At 41.1% G+C, this 21,940-nt stretch overlaps 1 protein-coding gene across 22 annotated transcripts in view; it reads left to right on the forward strand.

Moving 5' to 3' along the window:
- The window catches only part of ppfia1 (PTPRF interacting protein alpha 1), a 66,778-nt gene that overhangs the window by 3,672 nt on the left and 41,166 nt on the right, over positions 1–21,940 (forward strand). For 16 of the 22 annotated variants that reach the window (XR_004654556.1, XR_004654575.1, XR_004654640.1 and 13 more), the window contains exons 2-10: positions 2,585–2,845; positions 12,729–12,830; positions 13,749–13,913; positions 14,075–14,149; positions 15,529–15,630; positions 16,132–16,365; positions 17,355–17,501; positions 18,360–18,494; positions 20,472–20,513. Coding sequence is in view for 1 of the 22 variants with exons in the window: in XM_034856501.1 (XP_034712392.1) it covers positions 2,585–2,845; positions 12,729–12,830; positions 13,749–13,913; positions 14,075–14,149; positions 15,529–15,630; positions 16,132–16,365; positions 17,355–17,501; positions 18,360–18,494; positions 20,472–20,513 (1,263 nt within the window). In the remaining 21 variants the exon portion in view is untranslated. The remainder of the gene's footprint in view (positions 1–2,584; positions 2,846–12,728; positions 12,831–13,748; positions 13,914–14,074; positions 14,150–15,528; positions 15,631–16,131; positions 16,366–17,354; positions 17,502–18,359; positions 18,495–20,471; positions 20,514–21,940) is intronic. The other 6 variants (XR_004654615.1, XR_004654698.1, XR_004654627.1 and 3 more) reach the window with 1 other exon arrangement.

Below are 21,940 nucleotides of genomic sequence, written 5' to 3' on the forward strand. Positions count from 1 at the left end.
CCCCCCCCCCCACACATGACAAATCCCAATTTAATCCCTGAAGGATAACAGCACTGTGTTGCACTGGACGTCAGTTACCTTACTGCAGTTGTCAGGGAGGGAAATTAGCACCCGCCACCTTTGCCTTGTATACCAGCCACAGTGACGAGTGGGGTGGTTTTTCAGCGCTAGTCCGTGACATCGGTTTAAAAAATATGGCAACATATCCCCGGCGTTAGGAGGCCAGCTGCAGAGTTAGCAGTAGCAACTGTTGGGAGCAAAGAAAAGAAAAAGAAAAGGTACTTTTTGAACAAGTGGCGCATTGTGGCAAAGGCAAAAGGAGGGAATGGTTAGCCTACTAGGGTTGGGTGATGTCCCCTAAATTGTCAGTTGATCAGACATTTAAATGTCCTCTTTAATAGACAGTATTACATGCTGCCGCTGGTAGGGGCAGTACATTACACCCTGACCTACTGTCACTTAACTATGAGGCCGTAAAGTCTAGACTCAATCAGATCTCTGATCTGCATAACGAGGGTACAGAGGAACGTTTAACAGAGCGACAGTAATAACCTAATCACCACGGTGGCGATGATATGATAACGTCCATGGGCCCAACACTATAAACCTATGTACCTTACAGACGACCCGTCCATGCACTGTACTTACTGTCAAACCTACTCGTCTTCAGAAAATGAAAACAATTTTTTGGTTAGAGGAACAACATGACCTTAGGATTAAAGGCAATAAAAGACCACGAGTCATCCAGGTCTCAAATCAAGTGCAAAGCCATACAAAGATGGCACCACCAGGAGCAGAGAGGGGCAATACAGGCAAAAAGATTTCACATCAATTTATATCCAGAGGAAACACAAGGGTTAAAATCACCCGTTTCTGATACAGGCTGTGTGCATTTCTTCTCAGTTTTTCGTCCTGTCATCTTTGTCTCATGTAAAGAAATACTCGTGGCTGAAGAGGTTTTAAGTTTAACTCTGTAAGTGTCCTGCTTTCAGTTCTTTGGTTTCTCATCTTTTACTTGTTGACGTACAGTACATGATTTTTGTGCAAGTTACACTGGACCCACCATCTGTCACTCCTGCTCATGGATGCTGTCGTGCATGCTGTGTGACCCCCCCTCTATAAAAATGGTTGAGTCCGAGTGAGTGGTTTGACCTCGATATGGAGCACTGGTTTTTGTAATTTCAAAGTTTGTCTCCTTCCCCCAGAAATAGGCTAGTGTGCATCATTGGAAACGTGCTATTTGTAATTGAAGTTGTTTTCTTAGTTTTTTTAAGGATGTTAGGTTGATATTTGGCTGGTTGTTTTGCATGTAACAGGTATGGTTCAGCTCTCAAACACAGAGTTGTTGGATGATACAGTTAAATAATGGTGCACTGAACCGAATACAGAGGTTTCTGAAGAGCTTTTGGCATCTTGGCCGATGCAAATAAAAGGGTAGCTCTGGTTGCCACTTAGTTCGTACTCCACTTGCTCCAATTTGTTGTTGTCCCTTGTAGGTACGGTATGTTAAATCCAGCTCACATGATTCTTGGCTTTTTTTTCTTTCTAGCAGTCTGTCTACAGGATTTAAGCTCCTTGGTGTGAAGAGTGTCTCTTATTCGCCAGTCCTTCCTTCCCAGCTGTTGTTAGATGCTGTATTTCTTAACGAGCTCCAGTCAACACAGCTTTCTTATTGCCTGTAATCGATTTAAGGATCTCTGTTCTTTTCTTAACAGTACCAATGGTGGTTAAAATGACTGTTTACTCTGGGAATTTAACTTTATATTGCAGTAGTAGTTAATCATCAATCGGCTGATTAAGCTCTGTTTTAATAAACCGTTGTAGGCTTTGATGTCTGCAAACTATGCTGATTAAATTACCCCAAAGAAGCACTTTTAAACTTGCCCCCTGCCTTCTGTTTAATCTTAAATCTGTCAAAAGAGTGTCTGCTTTAGAGCATTTTACAAACATTTAAAACCACTTAGATTTAAAATTACGCCCCAGTGCCTGTTGAGTTATATATTTAAACGTATAGATTATTTTGAGGCAACAATGTGGAACTTGGTTACCACAAGATGTTTTAATGCTTTTATGCATTTTATGCTGTGCATTGGTTTGGCTTTTGAGGGGATGAATGAATTAAAAGACATTAGGGAATTCCAACTAATTCAAACTGTACTTTTTTTGACAGGAGTAATACCCTACCCTTATTTTAGAGTCAAATTAATTAGTGCTCTGTCTTTTAACTAATTGAATTTGAGGATAAATTGCCGGAGATGTCAGTGACAAATGGTATGTTTTGGTTTATTATGAGACCTTTTTGCTGCCACCTACCTACAGCAGATGTAATTGGGGGGTGGGGGGGGGCAACACCCCACTGTCGATGTAAGATTTGTTTGTGGTTCTCAATGCACTGATGAATAACATTTAAAAAATGTAATTGTGAAACTTACTTCTGGAAGAAGGTCTGTCACTCTGGATAATCCCCATCACTGTATAGAGTTTTTACTATTTTAACTTTTCAATATCTTTTCTTGCCCTCCATAATTCTCGTCCTTTTAACTCCAAACTGTCTCCTTTGTCTCTGTCCTGTCTACGGTTGTAGATGATGTGCGAGGTGATGCCCACCATCAGCGAGAGCGAAGGGGGGGGCGGCGGTGGTCGACGAGGATCTGGCTCCCCATTGCAGTCGGACTCAGAAGGTCACTTTGAGTCGCTGATGGTGTCCATGCTGGAGGAGAGGGATCGTCTTCTTGAGACTCTGCGGGAGACGCAGGAGAATCTGGGCTTGACTCAGGGCAAACTGCATGAAGTCAGTCACGAACGAGACTCACTGCAGAGACAACTCAACACTGCATTGCCACAGGTACGTACGAGAGAACCTTTTCACTTTGATGATATGATTATGTATATCAGAAATACTTTATTGATCCCTGAAGGGAAACTCTGTGTTGCAGTTGCACAAATACTATAAATATCAGAGTAGAAATATAAATAAAGGAATATAAGGAGTGTGGATATGTACGGTGTTTACATAGTTAAAGCAACGTTATTATACAGTATTTACTTATTTAACATGATTAAGGAATTGCAATGGTAAAAAGTAATAATAATACTAATACTAATAACAATAAAATAATAATAATAATTGTAGCAGTTGAGTATTGCACACATTTCAGGCCGGTTTTATTGCACAAAACAGATAATATTGTCCAGTGTCAACCTGTGTGTGTGTGTGTGTGTGTGTGTGTGTGTGTGTGTGTGTGTGTGTGTGTGTGTGTGTGTGTGTGTGTGTGTGTGTGTGTGTGTGTGTGTGTGTGTGTGTGTGTGTGTGTGTGTGTGTGTGTGTGTGTGTGTGTGTGTGTGTGTGTGTGTGTGTGTGTGTGTCAGACACTTACAGGGAGGAGTTATAAAGTTCGATGGCCACAGGCAGGAATGAGTTTCTGTGGTGCATTTTGGGAGAATGAGTCTATCACTGAAAGGGCTCCTGTTATTCAGCAGCAAGCCATGGAGTGAGTGCGAGACATTGTCCAAGAGGACATGTAGTCTGGACAGGAACAGGTCTTGGTACAGGTAGATGATAGAGATTTATTAGCTGCAGCAACCACACCGAACTAAGAGGACTTAAAAACTAAGTGACCTGTCAAGTGTCAATGCTGGCAGTTCACATCGTGAACACTTGTAATGTAAAAATGTCAGAATTTCACACTAATTTATTTAAACGGAGTGATACCCGTGCCCTCGGTGGCACCTTCCTGCAGGCTTCTTGCTGCGCTGCCAGCCAGAGTGTCAGTCACACTATTGGACGGCACCTCTTACAGATCTTTGGCTCCCACAGTGGAGAAAGTGATACCAGAGTCGGTTATGGCTTTGGGAGTTATACGGTCGACCAATTGCAAGGTGCAATAAAGTGTGTGTCTGTATGTGGGTTTTTGCAACAAACTTATAACGAGAACGAGTCAAGTAGACAAAAGAAACTGTGAAATTGAAGAATATTACCTCTGCTATGAGAAACTATTCATATTTAGGAGCCAAAACACTTTTTCCCAAGTGGAGCTTTTACTTTTTTGACTACTTTCACCCCTTCCATGCATATAATTAACATGCAAAATGCCCCTAACAGTTATTAGATTGTCATAGCTGCTACTCTCTTTCTTCTGTTTGCATAACATAATGTGGAGGGAGTTGTGATCCTGTCTTTGTCCATCTGCTTGCAGGACTCATGTTTCTACCCTCTCTGGGCTCTTATATTTAAAACAAAGGGATTAGGTTTCCAGTTTTAATGATGCATAAGGGGCTGGAAATTAGTTAAGCATTGGTGTAGTTTTTGTTGGATATGCAGCCCGTATATAAAGTTAACATGCTGGTTGTGTTTAGTGTTTGTTTGACGTTTTATTACACGAGTGAGAGAAGCGTGAGGCGCGTAGACTAAGTGATCATTGCTCTGAATATGAGAGTTGAAAGGTCACAGTGCTGAAAGCAGAGAGGTCTGTCGATAGTACCGGGCCTCTGCCTATAGGAAGCAGGGCAGATTACACAGATTACAGTGTTCTAACTAGAGATGTTCAAATACCTATACAAGTATTGGTAATGCCTCCGGTACTGCCTAAGACGCTAGTATCGATATCGGGAAGTACTGAAGTTTATGCACCTATCCGATTACATAATAAAGCCCTAAAGAAAATCTACAGTAAAGTGATTTATTTATGCTCTTTTTCCATTATGACTGACTGTCAAACTGGATAAAAAACTAAAAGCTCATTGTGTTCATCATATCACATCCATACAGGGATAGTAGTATACAGTTGTTAAAACATAATAACATACGTGACACGCTGGTGTTGGATCAGTACTCGGTGTCAGCTGATATGCAAGTTTAAGAATGGGTATTGGGAAGCAAAAAAATGGTTTTGGACCATCTCTAGTTTTAAGTGAGGGTGTCCCAACTTTCCCTAAACATCAAATAGTGAGTACACACTTGTGGGATGCAGAGGCCTTTCTTTGCAGCTCTGTGTTTTATAGCCAGGATCACTACATCCAAAGTCAAAACATTGAGACGCTGCGTGACTCTGATCCATTCAGTTGACACTTAATGTGGTACAGAACAGACATATAGAGATAAACATGTAAAAGTGAAGCATAGGTCATCACTAGCAGCAACATAAGCTGTTGTGTTTATGGATGTGGAATTGGAGCTGAGCTACTATGAAATAAGTCAGAAGCTACCAGACTTTGCTTACACTGCACAGTCAAACTGTCATTGTTATTCATTATTGTTATCAATTAATTGTTTTAGTTTATTGACCTCTATGACACATTTTATAATTCTGTCAAATGACAAACATATTTGTCAGAGGAGCTGATCTCCAAAATTCAAAATTGGACTGACGGCCGACGATCTTCTTGGTGTGTAAGCACCTTAAAGCAGCTGAGTTTTTCTGTGTGATATCTTTGTGTGTGTCTGTACGTGTGTGTGTGTGTGCATGCACACTGCTGTTGTGTTGTCAGCTGATTGTCAGCTGATCATCTGGCGATCTGCCAAGCCTCCTGGGATTTGTATCTGGAAGGCAAGAAAATCCAGCTGTTAAAAAAAAGTAAAAGCACTTTATACTCTATGCTGTAATCTGGTGTAAATACCCAATGTTACATTGTTATTCTTCTTTAGTGCAGTTTGCTTGTAGATTTGGGTGTTGGTACGTCATTCCATGATTTAATTAATTACATTCTGACTTAACATGTCCATTATGATTACTTAACATGAAATGATTCTTAGCAAACCCCTTACAGAATGCAGATTTAAACATCTGGTATTCATTTGAGGCTTTCATTACTGAACACCCTTTTATAAAACACTGCATCCACATTTTAGACTCTCAATTTGTAGACACTTTAATTAAACAGCGGTGGTGGTAACAGCCACGTATTTTCAGTGAAACGTGTATAATCCAAAGGTGAACTTTCAAATTAAAAAAACAAGACCATACAAAGCAGCAATTATTTAAGATGCATTCCTAGGAACCACATTAGTGCCATCTTGAACTATTGTGTTAAAGAGAGTTTAGTCTTCAGGCTACAGTAGGTAGGTAGAGGGGAGGTGCAGTTTTCTCTCTTGGTCCCTCCCTCCTGGTGAGAGTACCCTTCCCCAGGAATGCACAAACATTCCTGGGCAGCTTGCTCACACGTCAACAACTTGTCAAACTTGGTTCAATGGTACTTATTTGTTCTTTCTTTGTTGAGTTGGTGGAGACCATATTGGTCCACCACTCCCAGTCAAACGTCCTCCTGTGCATGGCTCATTGACGCCAGTTAGGATGTGCAGAGATAGATTTCTAGTAGTCCAAATTTAGAGCCCACATGTTGCGGGTGGCAAAGTCAATTTCTATGCTTCTGTGTCAGCCAAGGCATGTAATAGTTCTGTTTGAAGTGTGTGTGTGTGTGTGTGTGTGTGTGTGTGTGTGTGTGTGTGTGTGTGTGTGTGTGCATTGAATTTCCAGATGTTTATACTTATTTTTTTTACAACTGCTGTAAAGATTGTTTGAGGCAGTAAAAGCGTGACGTTGCTTCATTTGTGTTATATGCAACTCCTGTTAACTGCTGTCCTGTTCCCAACTCATCGCTTTGTAGAAGAAGTAAATGTTAAGATAAAAGTGCCTACCGAGGGAAGAAAGAAGAGGTTGGGGACCTAAGTATCGGGGGTGTGGTTTGGCAAATAGTTCAAGAATTAGGCAATAAAATGTGACTGTGAAAATTCGATTTGCTGTTGTGTAATTTTCAAAACAGAATCATGTGTAAAGCTTGACAGTTGGTGTTATGTTGCTTCTTATTTTGAAAGGGGGCAATCAAGTGCACTGACCAAATTCTCCGTTCTGGTCAGTGGCACAATGGGATGAATTGAGCGTGCACAGTGGTTAGACAGAGAGACAAAGACGGGCTTGTTCCACACAGGGACGAGAAAGTGACAAGTGTTGCCTTTCGCCCCGTGTGGGCTGAATTAGTAACTTAGCTTAAATTGACAGAAGACAGCGGAGGGAAAGCCCTGCTCCCATACAGGTTTTACAAACTATCCTTAAGTCTAAACAGGGTTTGTTTGTGAAGAAGATGCCTGCAGCGATGCATCATGTTTGAGGAACTGATTAGATTAAGAATGCGGTCTCTGTGTCCAGAGCTTATTGCAGTTTCATTGCATACTGTCCCCTCTTGCTTTATGAAGGACAGTACACAGTCTTAGTGATGTTGTCTTTGGTTTCGTGCGTTCACCAGGTTTAATATATCAGCTGATGCATGACACCTTTAATTCTAATGTAATCACTGTCTCAGTAGAACTTTTAACAAAAGGCATTTTCCATACAAAAATAATTTGATTCATTTTGTTTTGCAAAAAGTTATAGTAGCTGTGTCTTAACAGTTCCAAGGCCAAATTATTGTTCCTTACTCTGTGCTATTAAACGATGCGTCCCCTTTAAGTTTCATGATCCGTCTGGTTTTCCATTAACAGATTCAACTGAAATCAACCTTAACCTTTCTAGTGTCCACATCACATGAGTCATCGCAATTAAAGAGAGTCCCAGTTTGTTGTCCGAAGTTAAAAGATGATGACTCACTTGTCTCTTATAGGATGCGGTTTTTTCACATCCTTGAGATGATTGAGTCAAATATGGTTAATTTCATGTGCACAATACAACATGAACTTCCATAGGAGTGTGTTTTGAGAACCGTATCTGGATTGGAAACGGTTAAAAATGTACACAGACCAGGAATTGTGCTTCTTGATTTTGCCATGTGCCTGATTGCAGCCGGTGTGGCCGGGCGGAGTGAAAACCATGGGCGCTGACATTTAAAATGGCTCCGCTTCGCAGTGCTTCAGCGTGCGGTGTGTTTCAGCCGTAAGAAGGAGGCTCAACTAGCGCCCGTGAGCACCGTATCTGGTCAAAGGAGCTAAAGGGTTAATGAAGAGAGGCAGCGCTTTCAATACAAAGCAGTGAAGTAAAATGCAAGAGAAGAGTTTTCTACGTTTCATCTCTTTCCTCTTTCGTATTTTAAGACGCTACAAATTGTATCCAGCTACAAAAAAGGCTGGAAAAGCTGGAAGTTATACTGAAAAGTACTGAGAGTTGTTGCCATGGAGATGATACACCGCCTCGTCTGGTCGTCTGATTGGTGTAAACTGGCAGGTGTCAGAGTGTTGCAGACCGGAGCATTGCAAGTAATTCTCATCGCTTGCGCTCCATTTGTTAATAATATTAATAACAATACATTTTATTAAAAGTGTCTTTCATGCCACACAAGGCCACTTCACAAACAAAAAAAGGACATTAAAGTTATAGACATCTCATAAAGGTGCTGAGCTTCACGCCATGACATGTCATTATGACATTGGTCGCACATCGAGGCATCTCAGGATGCAATCACATAGTGATATTAATATCTTAATGAGCCCTGTGAGGATGTAGTCTCTAGGAGGAGAATATAGTGCAAACTGGTATCCGGTACGCTACAGTAGATTCACCTTTTCTCTCCGTCTGTGTGCGTTTGGGCAGCAGTGGAAGCAGCTCTGAATAGCAGCCATTGTAGTGTCTAATTAGTTTTTAACGGGGAGTCCTCCTCTAGGAGAACAGATGCCCTCTGCACAGTGTCAGATTTCAGCACGCGCTGCTGTAAGCTTTTAAGTATGGCTAAAGTCATTATGTAGGAGCTAGGCCTATTGGTTCTGATCTCACTCCCAAATACATCAGGCTGATGATGGTTTGGTGTTAGGACGACATAGCGCTAGTTACCATGCTCTGGTATGGTCCCAAAGGTTAAGAATCCATGAAATGTACCCGTACGTTCAGTCAAGATGATTTCAAAACACAATGTTGAATGGATTAGTGTCACGAAGGGTCGAAAAATACAAAAGAACAGCGGCAGCATTTTAGAATGGAAGTGCTCCGGCAGCAGCCTTTTAGGGATATCACTAAATATCATTTAGCTTCATCCAGGATGCTGTGATTTGGAGTTAGTTTTGCATTCTTGTTCTTCTTATTGACACACAGAGATGAGCTTTGGTGTTTCCTGATGTCTGTTCCTCTTGCACAGCTGACAGAGCTGCAGTGAAGTCCTTCAATCATTCAATCAATCAATCAAAATGTATTTATATAGCACTTTATAACTACCTGCAGGTATCCAAAGTGCTTTAACAAAAATGAGTAAAAGCGCTAGTCCGTGACATCGGTTTTAAAAACATGGCAACAAATCCCCGGCGTTAAGAGGCCCGCCGCCGACGTAGCAGTAGCACCTGTTGAGTGCAAAGTAAAGAAAGAGAGAAGGCACTTTTTTGTGAATGAGTGGCAAGAGGAAGGTGCACTTGATTGCCCCCTTTTCACAATAAAGAGCAACATATCACCAACTGCCAAGCTCTACACATGATTTTGAAAATTACACAAGAGTAAGATGATGTCGTCTCAACTTTTTAGCTGCAGCTGTTTTTTTTTTGGGCTCCTCCCTTGCAGCGCCCTAAACACACGACCCTCATTTATAATAATTGGGCACATCTGTGTTTTTGAAACACCGTTTCACGACCAACGCAGGCGGTGTGAATCTGGGCTTTCAGTTTTAACTGCTCTGCCTACAAAGGCACTGTCAACATGGCACAGAGCGCCGGCACTGATAACGCTCCCTTTGAAGTGGTCGTTTTTAAGTAGTACGTTACCTACTTGGATTTGTTGTGGCTACATGAATACTACAGTACATGAAAAATGTTTTTATTAGCTGACATACTCTATAGTAGATTTTTAATACAAAAAAAGATGTTAAATATGAAACAAACGAGATTAAAAGCAGTTTGAATATAGAATTCAGCTGAAACTTTAATCAACAAATGTCCTTAACATGTCCCTATGTGTTATGTTAGGATGTATTCAAACATTACTCATTCATGCCATTTCAGTGGTCATATTTGTTTCCGCCCGCTCCCATTCAAGCACATTTCTTAATTATATTCTAATACAGAAATTAGTCTTTTATCTTATTGCCATCAAAGTGCTGCAATATTCTTCTCAGGGGGTGAATGCTGAAAATGACAATACACATCCCTGAAAAGCTTTTGTGTGTTCCTCTGTGTTTTGGTACGCGGTTCCTTTAATAGGTTGGCACACATAATTGTGTACCCCCCCCCCCTTTAATCCCCTCCCCTGTTCTGAGGCTTACAGAGCAGCTCAGTGCACTTCTAACCAGCATGCACACTCACTGAGCCATACACCAGTTACCCTGCTGCAGGAAGAAATGGGATCAGGCTTAAATACCCATGGCTGCAGTGTGTGTGTGTGTGTGTGTGTGTGTGTGTGTGTGTGTGTGTGTGAATATGTATGAATATATATATATATATATATATATCTCTCTCTCTCTCGTCATCCTGGCGTGACACGGAGCAAATAAAAACATCACATTTATTTTTGTTAAAATATCAAAAACAAAGCAGGAATTATTTTTTGCCAAAAAACAATGGAGGACTGGAATGCTCTCCTTGGTGAAATCCACAATTTTACAGAAGAAGAAGAAGAGATGAAATGTGAGCGTCATTTCCTGTAAGTGCACATGGCAGTGCGCGATTTGAGACGACACTCCTCCTGTCAAAATTTCCGCACTATTTAAGACAGTACGTAGTGCACGAAGTATACAGACTGGAAGTGCACTAATCTAAGTCAGCGATTTGAGACACACTACTTATGTCTAATATTGCGTACTTTGTTTTGCATGTGCCCAGTTATTGTGCCCAGGGTTGACCGTCCCTCAAATAATCACAGATAACGAGCAAGTTAATCAGTCCACTCACTGATTAACTTGCTCGTTATCTGTGATTATATGTGGGAAATTCCTAATCATTTATTTTAAGTTATCTAACACACCGAGGAAGGTCTAGGTTATCTATTTTCCTGCTTCCTTATGTGAAGTTATGACAAATGTAAAGTATAATATTAACATAATTAGGAAGACTAAATACAAGTATCTTGGATAGGTAGATATCTCTGCGTGTTAACTTTTTATAACTAATTTCTCTGACCAGAATACTGGATTTAATAACCAGTGAGCATCTTCTTTATGATTAGATTTCTTTCTAAACTGAAATCATTACACCGCACATCCAAAATACAAATCCACATGCAAGTACCAAACGCTCTCTACTTGTTTTCACTCATTCTTGTGTAAATTTTGTGTAAATAAAGGGTAACGAACATGAGGGGTAAGAGGGTCATCAATGGCGTTTAGAGGCATTCAGAAATCTTGAGGTTGCTGTACAACTCAACATCAGCGTCTGCTCTGGAATGTAGGAAGTAAGCCACGCTGTAATTACCCCTGGGTCTGCCTCTAGTGGTCTCTGATTGGCTAGCCAAGAGTGCAGACCTCGGTCGTAGCCAATAGCAAGCTCCCACTTACTCCTCTTTAGTGAGGCCGAATCTGTGCCAGTCGCTGGATAAGCTCCGAGGCTGGAGTGAAGGGGAGAGAGAATAGTTGTGGTAGTGACTGAAAAGAACGATCAGTTCCAGCAAACCCCCCCCCACACACACACACACACACACATCCTTGGAAACACAGCAAGAAGGCCTCTGCACTCAGGGTGCGTGTGCTAGATTTTGCAGGGCAAAAAATCAGGATGGCACATTCTTTAGGTCCAACCATGCATGTAATGTCTAAAAGCAAGTGTGTGTGTGTGTGTGTGTGAGCGCGTGTGCGTGTGTGTGTGTGTGTGTGTGCGCACAACTGCATTTGTTGGAAAATAATCTGAGAAAGATTAAAGGTATATTGTTGGAACAAGTCTGCTGAGAGAGTAGCACTATATTCTATTTTCATTTTCTCACGCAGTTTGAGGTGTTTATCTCTCTAAAGGGGTTTCACCAGCTTACTTTTCTCTTCTTTCTGCATGATTCCGGCTCTCTGAAAATATGGATATTGTTGTCTTCATGAAACTGTCTGTGTTAGGTCAGTGCCGTCTGTATTATTACCTCTTTTTTGTGATTGAATACCACTTCTGATAGTCAAGTGCAAAAGGATTTAAGGTACTTTCAAGCAGTTGTCGTCTTGCCTCGATTGTTTCCGATGTGAACACTACTAAAGCCTTTTAAGTGGACAACATGGCTAGGAGAGAGAGGAATGTCAACGTCATTTGCCAAGACTTGCTGTGTGATCACGGCATCCTTAGAAACCACACAGAGAAAAAAGATGCAGGAGCTATGTCAACTGGTATCTTGAGTGGCAATGAACAAATATGCCAGTGAAGAAAAACGGTCTTGCAGCAACATTGGCTTAACAGTCTAAAGTCAATGAAATGACTTACTAAACTTGATTTATTTAGTATCTCATATTGCTATAAAAGGTCTTTTTCTTTTAATGAGATTAGAGTAGGTATGTAGTGTGTGATAGAGGTTTTTACCGGGATCAGAGGAAGCTGGTAGCTGCTGCAGCAGCTTGGTCGTTTAAAAAAAACAGAATATTTGCGTTTTACTGCGACAGACACAGGTGACCGTTTTTAAATCCTTTTTTGATTCAGGTGATGGCGTAACCAGGAAAGTGTTAAAGGTATCAGCAGTCTAAGAACTTGCAACTACTTCTTGAAACAGACGTTAGATTGCTGCAGTGGATTCATGTTATACTCTATTAAAGGTTTAAACTGTAAATATGCAAGCTCACTGTCTCCACAATAACAACAGTTTTTAAACTTCTGTAGCAGTAACATGTTTGTTAATGTATTTCTACATTTCTGATTTCTATTGTAGGAGTTTGCTGCACTAACAAAGGAGGTGAACGTGTGCCGGGAGCAGCTTCTGGAGAAGGAGGAGGAGATTGCTGAGCTCAAGGCGGAGAGAAACAACACACGGGTTAGTAAAATGTGCTGTATCCTTATATATACACACACACACAAACACACACACACACACACACACACACACTCCGTTCCTAATCTTTTAGGACAAACTGCAACACACAAGTGTTACACGTTCAAACAGGCCCCAATCTACACTATCCACCATTGATGAGGAAAGTTTGGCGGACCTGCGTACTCCAGTCAAATCCCTGCATGTTTCTGTTTTGGGTATAGGCGGTCGTCATAACAACACTAGTTGACAAATAAGTTTCTATCCTATAATCTAAACCACTGTCATAAGTTGCTCAATCATCAAAATATTTCAACCACTGACAATAAATTTCATCAGAGACAGCTGTTTGTGCTTAGAAGGAGCACAACTATAGCTCAGCAAGTGCATTAGTAGTCAGTAATGTCTCTGACTAGGACCTGTTTACTCTTGCATGCTCATCATATTGTAGAAGTTTTTTAAGCTTTTAATATCCAAAACCTTAAGGTATTGGGCAGCGAGAAGCTCCAGTCCGTCAAGCAAGATCAGTCATTTGAAAATATAATTCAAAGTTGGACAAATGTAGAAGTAGATGCAGGAAGAGGTGGAGAAAACCTGGAGATAACACAAGTTAAAAATTAGAAAAGGAAACATTGATTGGCAGCCTGCCTAAACGGATACCTCAGGCTTATTAATGCAAAAACAAATGCAACAAGTGCAACAGCACTAATACTAAAAAACTAATACACAGTTTCACCAAAGGTGTATGATGGCTATGGATAAACAATCATTGTAGAGATTTATTGTGATAGGACAAGTTTGATGATTCAGATTTGTTTTTTGTTTGTTTTTCTTTGCAAAACAGTTGATGCTCTATCCTTGTGCACATGAGCAATTGGTTTTAGCCGGATGGGTTTCTAACACTGTCTCTCTTATGTCCAGCTCCTGTTGGAGCACCTGGAGTGCCTGGTGTCTCGCCATGAACGTAGTCTGAGGATGACGGTAGTAAAGAGACAGGCTCAGTCTCCCGCGGGAGTCTCGAGTGAGGTGGAGGTCCTCAAAGCCCTTAAGTCACTTTTTGAACACCACAAAGCCCTCGATGAGAAGGTACGACTGTGTGTCTGGGGGTTTGAAAGGAATGAAGGGTGTGTGTACATGTTTACATGTGTTACAGGTTATTGACATTGCAAAGACATTGGGATAGACAAAGTCATGAAGATTTGGGAAGCTGGGCAGTTGTGTTGATTTTGGTGTCACGTGTTTTGTAGGTGAGGGAGCGACTACGCGTTGCCTTGGAAAGATGCAGCGCGTTGGAGGAGCAGCTCACCCTCTCACACAAAGAAGTAAGCAAAAATGACTTGTAATGGAAAGTATATACGTATCAAAAATTCACTTAACTACAACCCAATACAACCTTTTTTAAGTTAGGGTCAAAATATTGATAAAATACTGCATTTACATGATGTAGAAAATTTGCTGGAACACCTTGATGGCCTAAAGTAGTCAATCTAAAACCCTCATCATGCGTTTATTGTTTTTAGTCTCAGCTTTGCTTCCGGTTGGTGAAACATTTAGGCTTACATTTAACACCACATTAAACATTGTCAATCAGCAACAACAAACAACAACAAACACTTACGGAAGAAAACTTAGAGAAGAAAGCAAATTTTAAACACCAAGTAATTTGGTGCAAATGCACGCATTTGAAATCTTTATTTAGGCTCTTGATCTTTACAGAAATCAGTTATCATGCAATGTTAGTGATAATGCAGTGACCATTATTAACTGAAAACATGATGTAGGAATTAATGACGTGTGCCTTTTTGTTTTTTCTGCACTGACGCAAACTGAATGGTGAGAAGTTTTGACATGCAGCTTTGAGAGGTCAATGTTTATTTAATTCTTTTTAATCTCCTAATAGAGGGAGAGACTTACTCACCAGGAGATGCTGGCAAAACAAAAAACTAGACAACCTTTTAAGAACGGATGTGATCAATTGTATTTTATTGCCATTTGTTGCTTAAAGACATCTGTCCTGCACATAATTCTATTCACACATTAAGTATTCACACTGGATCTGGGAAAAAAAGGTTCACAGCTCTTACATACACACATATAGGCACATGAATGCAAAGAGGTCTTCAGTCCACTGTGGATTGAATAGGATTAAGATGGACAAAAAGCCCAGAGGATCTCGTGGAAGTGTCCTAGATTTCCTCTCTGCTTTATGCTACATTCATCTTTTGTTCCTGGGAATCAGCCAGAGACCACGACCACACACACACACACACACAAACACAAACACACACACAATCAACCACTTGCCACTCTGCTTTTATTGGTTACCTTACTTCCTAGGGCAAGGCAGCTTTTTGCTGAGCTGTGTGGCCATTTGGCATAGAACGTATCGGCCTCTGCAACATATTCATGGGAGTTTGCGAAAATAGTTGTGGTTTGAACTTAAGGCTCTGGGCATTTTTATAGCTGCAAGCTACATTTTAATGTGTCGTTGTCCTATGGACACACATGCACAAACGCACACACACACACACACACACACACACAGAAAATTTGCTTTTGTGGAAAAAAACATAAAAATGATCATAGGAACCAAACTCCTTTAGTGCTCCTGGAGAAGCGGTCAACCAGATAATCGTTTCAATGGTTATCACCAGCAAAATGACAAATTAAAAATGTGTTAACAAACTGTTTTTCTCTCTAGTTGGTTTACCTCAGGGAGCAGAGCATCCAGAAGAGAGGGATGGCAGACGGAACCAGCGAGGTCAACCACAACTCTGAAAACACACCGAGCACTAATGGCAAGGTGAGGTTACTAAAGCCAAGCGCGAGACGAGGCTGCAGCGTTTGAACATTAAATACAAGAGGGAGGTATCTCATGCAAGTCTTTCCCTTCTATTTATTAAAAAACAAATGTGGTCCAGGCTTTGCAATGAATAGCTGTGCTATGTTGTGTCATCTACACACACATGTACAGACAAGATGTATTTACTGTAAGAGGTGGGAGGCTGGAAACAGTCCAGGTTACTGCTGACAGACTGTTGTGCAGTATGCCTCTGCCTAACATGATACAACTTTGACATCCGTTAATAAGTGCTTGAGGAGCAGAGGGCATAGAGTGAGCAGTTATATATATTTGTGCGTTATATGCTTGATCCGATTTTAAACTGACAACATACCTTACAACTTCTAAAAACTTGATATTTTGTCTTCCAAATGGGAGTCAAATCGTTGGATTTATGTGCCGTGATTACAAAACACACAGAACAAAATCAGGAATAAAACAGCTGTGTTAATTCACCCACAGCGGTCATCTGACGGGTCGCTGAGTCAGGAGGAGGAGTTGGTTCATGGGTTCGGGAAGGTCAGCGAGCTCAAGGATGTGGTGGACCGGCAGTCGGCTGATCTGGGCCAGATGAAGGAGCGCATGGGTGCTATGGTTTCACGCATCAGCGAGCTGGAGGAGGACCTAGACACGGCCCGGAAGGACCTCATCAAGTCCGAAGACATGAACACACGGCTACAGAGAGACCTGAGAGAGGTGAGGAGGCCGAAATGTAAACCAAAGATCTCTTCAAGTGTGACCCAATACATTCCTTTCAAATACATTTCTTTTCTCCTTTGCATTGACAGCAGAACATTTAAGTCACATGATGTTAGACTGTTTTGTGTTTTTGAGTTGTAGACTACAAACTTGAACTCATTGTGGCTTTATATACCACAAATAAGGAAGACGATTAAACAAAACTACAAAACTGAAACCCAATAACTGTACAGTGGGTAGTTGAAAATCTATTTTTATGTACGTGTTTTACGTGTGATTTGTTGTTTACATTCTTGTTAAGGTCATAACGTCACAACATTAATATGCATACTATTACTTTTAATAAAAATAATAAATACAAGGACAGAATTTCAAAATAAAGGTGCATCTTGAAGAAGATATGTTTTGATATTTTCAATTTGTGTTGATATATATTATATTGATATTGATATTGGATCGTTGATGATTTAATCGATGTATCAATCCAGATCAATGTATTGTTCCTCCCCTAATGATGTATATCTACACTTCACCACATGGGGTGATGTGGTAATGGCACTGATCATAACAGTGGATATGACACACGTCATATCCACTGTTATATGTTTGGGAGACCGAACATCAACCAATGTGTCCCTGAGCGAGACACTTAACCCCTAGTGGCTCCAGAGGCGTGCCGCCTCTGATATTAAGCAATTTTAGGTCGCTTTAGATAAAAGCGTCAGCTAAATGACATGTAATGTAATCCAACAGTATCAACTCTATCATATTTTTGAGGGAAATTCTCTTCTGCTAAACTGTGCTCCTCACCTGTTTAATTCCCAGTGGGCTGTTTTCTGTACCAAGGATATTAGAAACCTCTTCTGAGTGTAATTATAATGAGCCCCTCCTTTCCATTTGAAGATCCAAAGGTTGAAGGACAGCAGGGCAGGGTCAACGTCCCAAACACTGAAGGCACTAATGCAAATGTTTGTGTCTCTGTATAGTCGATGGCTCAGAAGGAAGACATGGAGGAGAGGATCACCACCCTGGAGAAGCGCTACCTGGCAGCTCAGCGGGAGGCCACCTCCGTCCACGACCTCAATGACAAGCTGGAGAACGAAGTGGCCAACAAGGACTCCCTCTTCAGACAGGTACGCTCCGGGCTCTTTGCCTAAAACTTCCAAGATTAGGAGTGACGGAAGCCTGCATTGATCTTACCAGGATTGGCTTCCGAAGTTTTATTTAAATTGGTGTTGTCGTATCTTAAACATTAAGCTTGCTGCATCATTTTTAGATTGGTTATCTCATCACACCCGTAGCATCTACACACATTTGTACATTATAATCTGAATTGGAGTTGATGAGGCATGTGTTCATTCTGGTTTTTGAATCTCAGAGTTGTCTGCCAGCGGGAATGACCTGCAGTTTAAATAAGGCGCTGGGGGGCGGGATTATCATGACATTAAAAAAACAAAAGCTTTGGGCCGCCATTTTTAAAACACCGGTCAGTTGTTAACCAGAGACATCTGTTAACGTTAGCTTTGGACATGGACGGGAAACAAAAACAACCGTTCTGGTACCTGGAACCGGATCTGGTTCTTATATGACTGGCGAGTAGAACCAGCACCAAACTGACTAAAGAACCAGCACCTGGTTCCCCTTGGTGGAAAAGACATAACAGTGTCCATCGCAGCAGGCAGTGAATGGGAAGTCTCAAAGACGCTGAGTTGTTTCTTTACATGTACTCACTGAGCTGATGTCTTTCTCTTCTTTTCTTAAAGGTTTTGTGTCATTGTGAATGTTCTCTTACTCACTGTCTGCCCACCCGACTCTTACACAATCCCTTCTCCCTGTGTCTCCCTCCCCCTCTTTCCATGACCTACAATCTAATTTCTTGCCATTCTTTTCACATTGTGGAGCTGAAAGCAAACCCTTGAGGCCAGGATGGATACCTACAGTCTTGAACATGCTTTGCCAATGACTGTTTGGTCTCGGTTTATTTGTTGTAGACTGAGGACAGAAACCGACAACTCCAAGAGAAGCTGGAGCTGGCTGAGCAGAAGCTGCAGCAGACCATCCGCAAGGCGGAGACTCTGCCTGAGGTGGAAGCAGAGCTGGCTCAGCGGGTAGCTGCCCTCACCAAGGTACCAGCACATATTTCTATAGCACATTTCAGCAGCAATACAAATTTAAAGTGCTTTACATAAAACATTAAAGAGCAATTAAAAACGTTCATTAAAGAGACTAGGAAATCAGAAAACATAAAATATAATATGACGGGTGTGAAATGCAAGAAGAAAAGTTTAAAAAAATAGTTTGTATAATCTATTTCTAAAACTTCTAGTTAACTTGCTAGTGGTAACTTTGCGCTAGCAAGTTTTTTTTGTTTTTCTTCGGGATTTTTCCGCTTTTAATTTTAACAAGACAGTTAAGTGAGAAAGGGGAGAGAGAGGGGGAAGACATGCAGGAAATTGTCACAGGTTGGATTCGAACCCTAGACCTCTGTGTTGAGGCATTAACCCTCTCAGTACGTGTGTTCCTGCTCTACCACTGAGCCAACCTGGCCACTAGCTAGTTGTTGTAAGCTCTTTCTTTCCGTTAAATCCATGGCTCTCATGGCCCACCGCTGGACGTTGCTCACAGCGGAGAACCGCGTGACACGTGCCACTATATCCATGAAAACTGGCGGGTAAATCGGGTAAATCGTCCGTCCTATACAGAGTATAAGTGGAGTATGAGGGCGTGCCATGCTAGCAGCTAGGCGAGCATTACAGCGTAACGTCACATCGTTTGTTACGAAAGTAAAGGCTGGACTACAATAGAGCTGTTTTGGAGCAGTTTGTGAACAGTGTCTTCTGTTAGAGGTGGTAAGTCCTTTTGGGGGGGGGGATGGACTTTGGGCTTTTTCAATTTGTAAATCTATAATGTGCACAAAAAAAAACACAATGAAGGAAAGGGAAAAAGCCAAAAAGCCTAATATGAGCACTTACTAAAGATTGCAATACTTCTACCTATGATCCTAACCTAAACACACAGTAGAAACCAGCCCACATAATGTACCCGGGCTCTTAGATTATTTCCTTTACATTGCAACAGCCAGGAGCTCCCTGCGGAAGCTGCTGAGAAAGCCGTTGTTTATGTTACTTCAAATATCCACAGGAACCTATTTTTAGAGATTTGACTCATGTTTTTATCCATTTATAGTTTGAGTCTTTGCCTTGGATGAAACGTGCTGCTGCTGAACTCACACAGGCGAATCAGCACCTTATTTGTATTGGAACTGGCTCGCGGTACATCTTACAAATTTAAGCAAACAATCATTCTTCCCATCTGAGTCTTTTGATTTATGAGTTTAGCAGAAAGCAGGCGCCTATTTTCACATCATGTAAGTAGTAATATCTCTCTCCATTCTGCAGTTTAGCTCTTGCTTGGTTCTAGCTTTTCTTTCATGTTACTTTTTAATCTATTGATTTAATTTCATTAATTTCCTTATTTACAGAAAATGTGTTATCTGTAAAATTGTAACATGACGGATGATTAAAAAAAATAGGATATTATTTTAACAATGGACCTGACTTTCCCAAAATCATAACAACAAAAAGTGTGCTGGCCATGCTACATTACAGACTTATTAAAAGTTGTCACGTGCAACTTTAATTACACATTATGCAATTGTCTTTCTTATTCTTCATATCCTAATCTCTTGGTATGTTTAATATTGCCTCCATGCAGTTCCAAAACATTGGCACAAATCATTCATTCTTCTCTCCGCCCATCATTATTATCATCAGTCAATCTTCTGAAGTCTTGTAGAACATCCCTCATCGAATTATTCCTTCTTTTACATGTTATGTGATCTTTTTGTCTGTCTGCAAGCCTAGAAATGAAAGATATAAAATATATATACATACATACATACATACATACATACACACACTCTAACATACATACACATACTCTCACACACACACAAACACTCAACACACACACGTGTATATACAAGTATGTATACGTATATATACATATAGTAAATGACGATTTCTCCTCATTCTCATTTCTTTCTTGTCATGCTCTGTTTTTCTTTGTGTGCTCTTCATTCTGCCTCCTTGTCAAATCTCTAGTGTGTTCTGTGTGGCTCTAAAGGCGCTAAGACTCAAAAGAAGGTAGACCGGCTACACTCACAGAGCTGAACCTCCTGGATGATGAAAAACTGTTCTGTTCTGTTACTGAACCTAACCAGGCCAAGAGAAACACATTATGTCTTTCACACTTCCATATTACCATTTAAATAGTAAAAAAAAACATCTAAACAAAACATCGTCACCAACTTCTTTATCTTGAGTTATAGTTTAACATGACAAGGGCCTGGTTAAGTGCAGTGCCAGTCTACATATTAAAGTGCTGTTGTATCTCATGGAGCCTGAAGCCCGGCCCTGATGTGGCCTTCTCTGTTCGCCTGTGTGTTTGTGCTTCATGTGCTGGTGAGCTGTGTTGATCAGTGCTAATGCTGGTACCGCTCCTCTTTTCCTCGAACACAGAAAATAACCCATGTTTGGTGTCTAACACAAACAGGAAGTGCCAATTGATTTGCTCAAAGACTTGTGGAGGCCCTGCCCATCAGAGCCACTGGCTGTGTCCCTGAAAAATGTTCCCCAGCCTGTCAACTTCTACAGAAATAAGAGCCAACAGACTGATAATACCTGTTTTTCAACGTGACTTATGCAGATGCAATACTGAAATGAATGTTATTTATTTAGCTAGTAAGCATTAGTCACATAACACCTAATGTGTAATTACACCACAGTAATGTGTTACTTTATAGAACAGTGATGCTTTTATGGTAGATTTGCATTTTTGGAAGTACTGGCTGCGGTATTTTAGTTGTTCTGTGGGTCATGCTGCCTCGCTGTCCTCTCCTAATGCAGCTAGTGCTCAACAGAAATCTGTAAATTGGCTTATGTAGATGCTTGCTAATGGATCAGGATTTCGTCATAATCTCGCGAGCACGATTAAATATGCAACATGCAAATCATATCATCTCACACACGCAGATAGTACTCTTTGTGCACCAATTCAACAATTGAGAGTTGTACAGGCGGCTGCGAGCCTGTACATCTCGAACCAAACATGAATTTACCAGCGAGCGGGTGTTTGCCATGCAGCACCCGCCAAGCAGACACTCACGGGCGCATGGTGGCTGCTCCGTGCACATGCTGCTTGGTTTTATATGTGCAGGTGCCATTCTTTGCCCTGTGTTTAGTTTCAGGCTCACAGCTGCCTTTACAACTCTCTTGATTGTTGAATTGGTGCATGAAGAGTAATAGCTGCGTGTGTGAAAGGATTTGGTCGTGAGCATGTCTTATAGCACTCGTGAGATATGAAATAATCCTGACGCCGTACTTGCTTCCCAGGCTGTTGGTATTGGGGACCCCCTCCTTTTGAAGTACTCACACCAAAAACCTCAAACAGGGCCAAGCTGAGGCCTTTTCTCAGTGTGGTCCTTCTCCAGGATGGATGATAGAAGAACTAGACACTCATTAGTTCTGCGGTGATGGAATATACTGAAAATAAGGATGTTTTTGTTTGATTG

Source organism: Etheostoma cragini, chromosome 1 (assembly GCF_013103735.1).
Source record: "Etheostoma cragini isolate CJK2018 chromosome 1, CSU_Ecrag_1.0, whole genome shotgun sequence".
NCBI lineage: Eukaryota > Metazoa > Chordata > Actinopteri > Perciformes > Percidae > Etheostoma > Etheostoma cragini.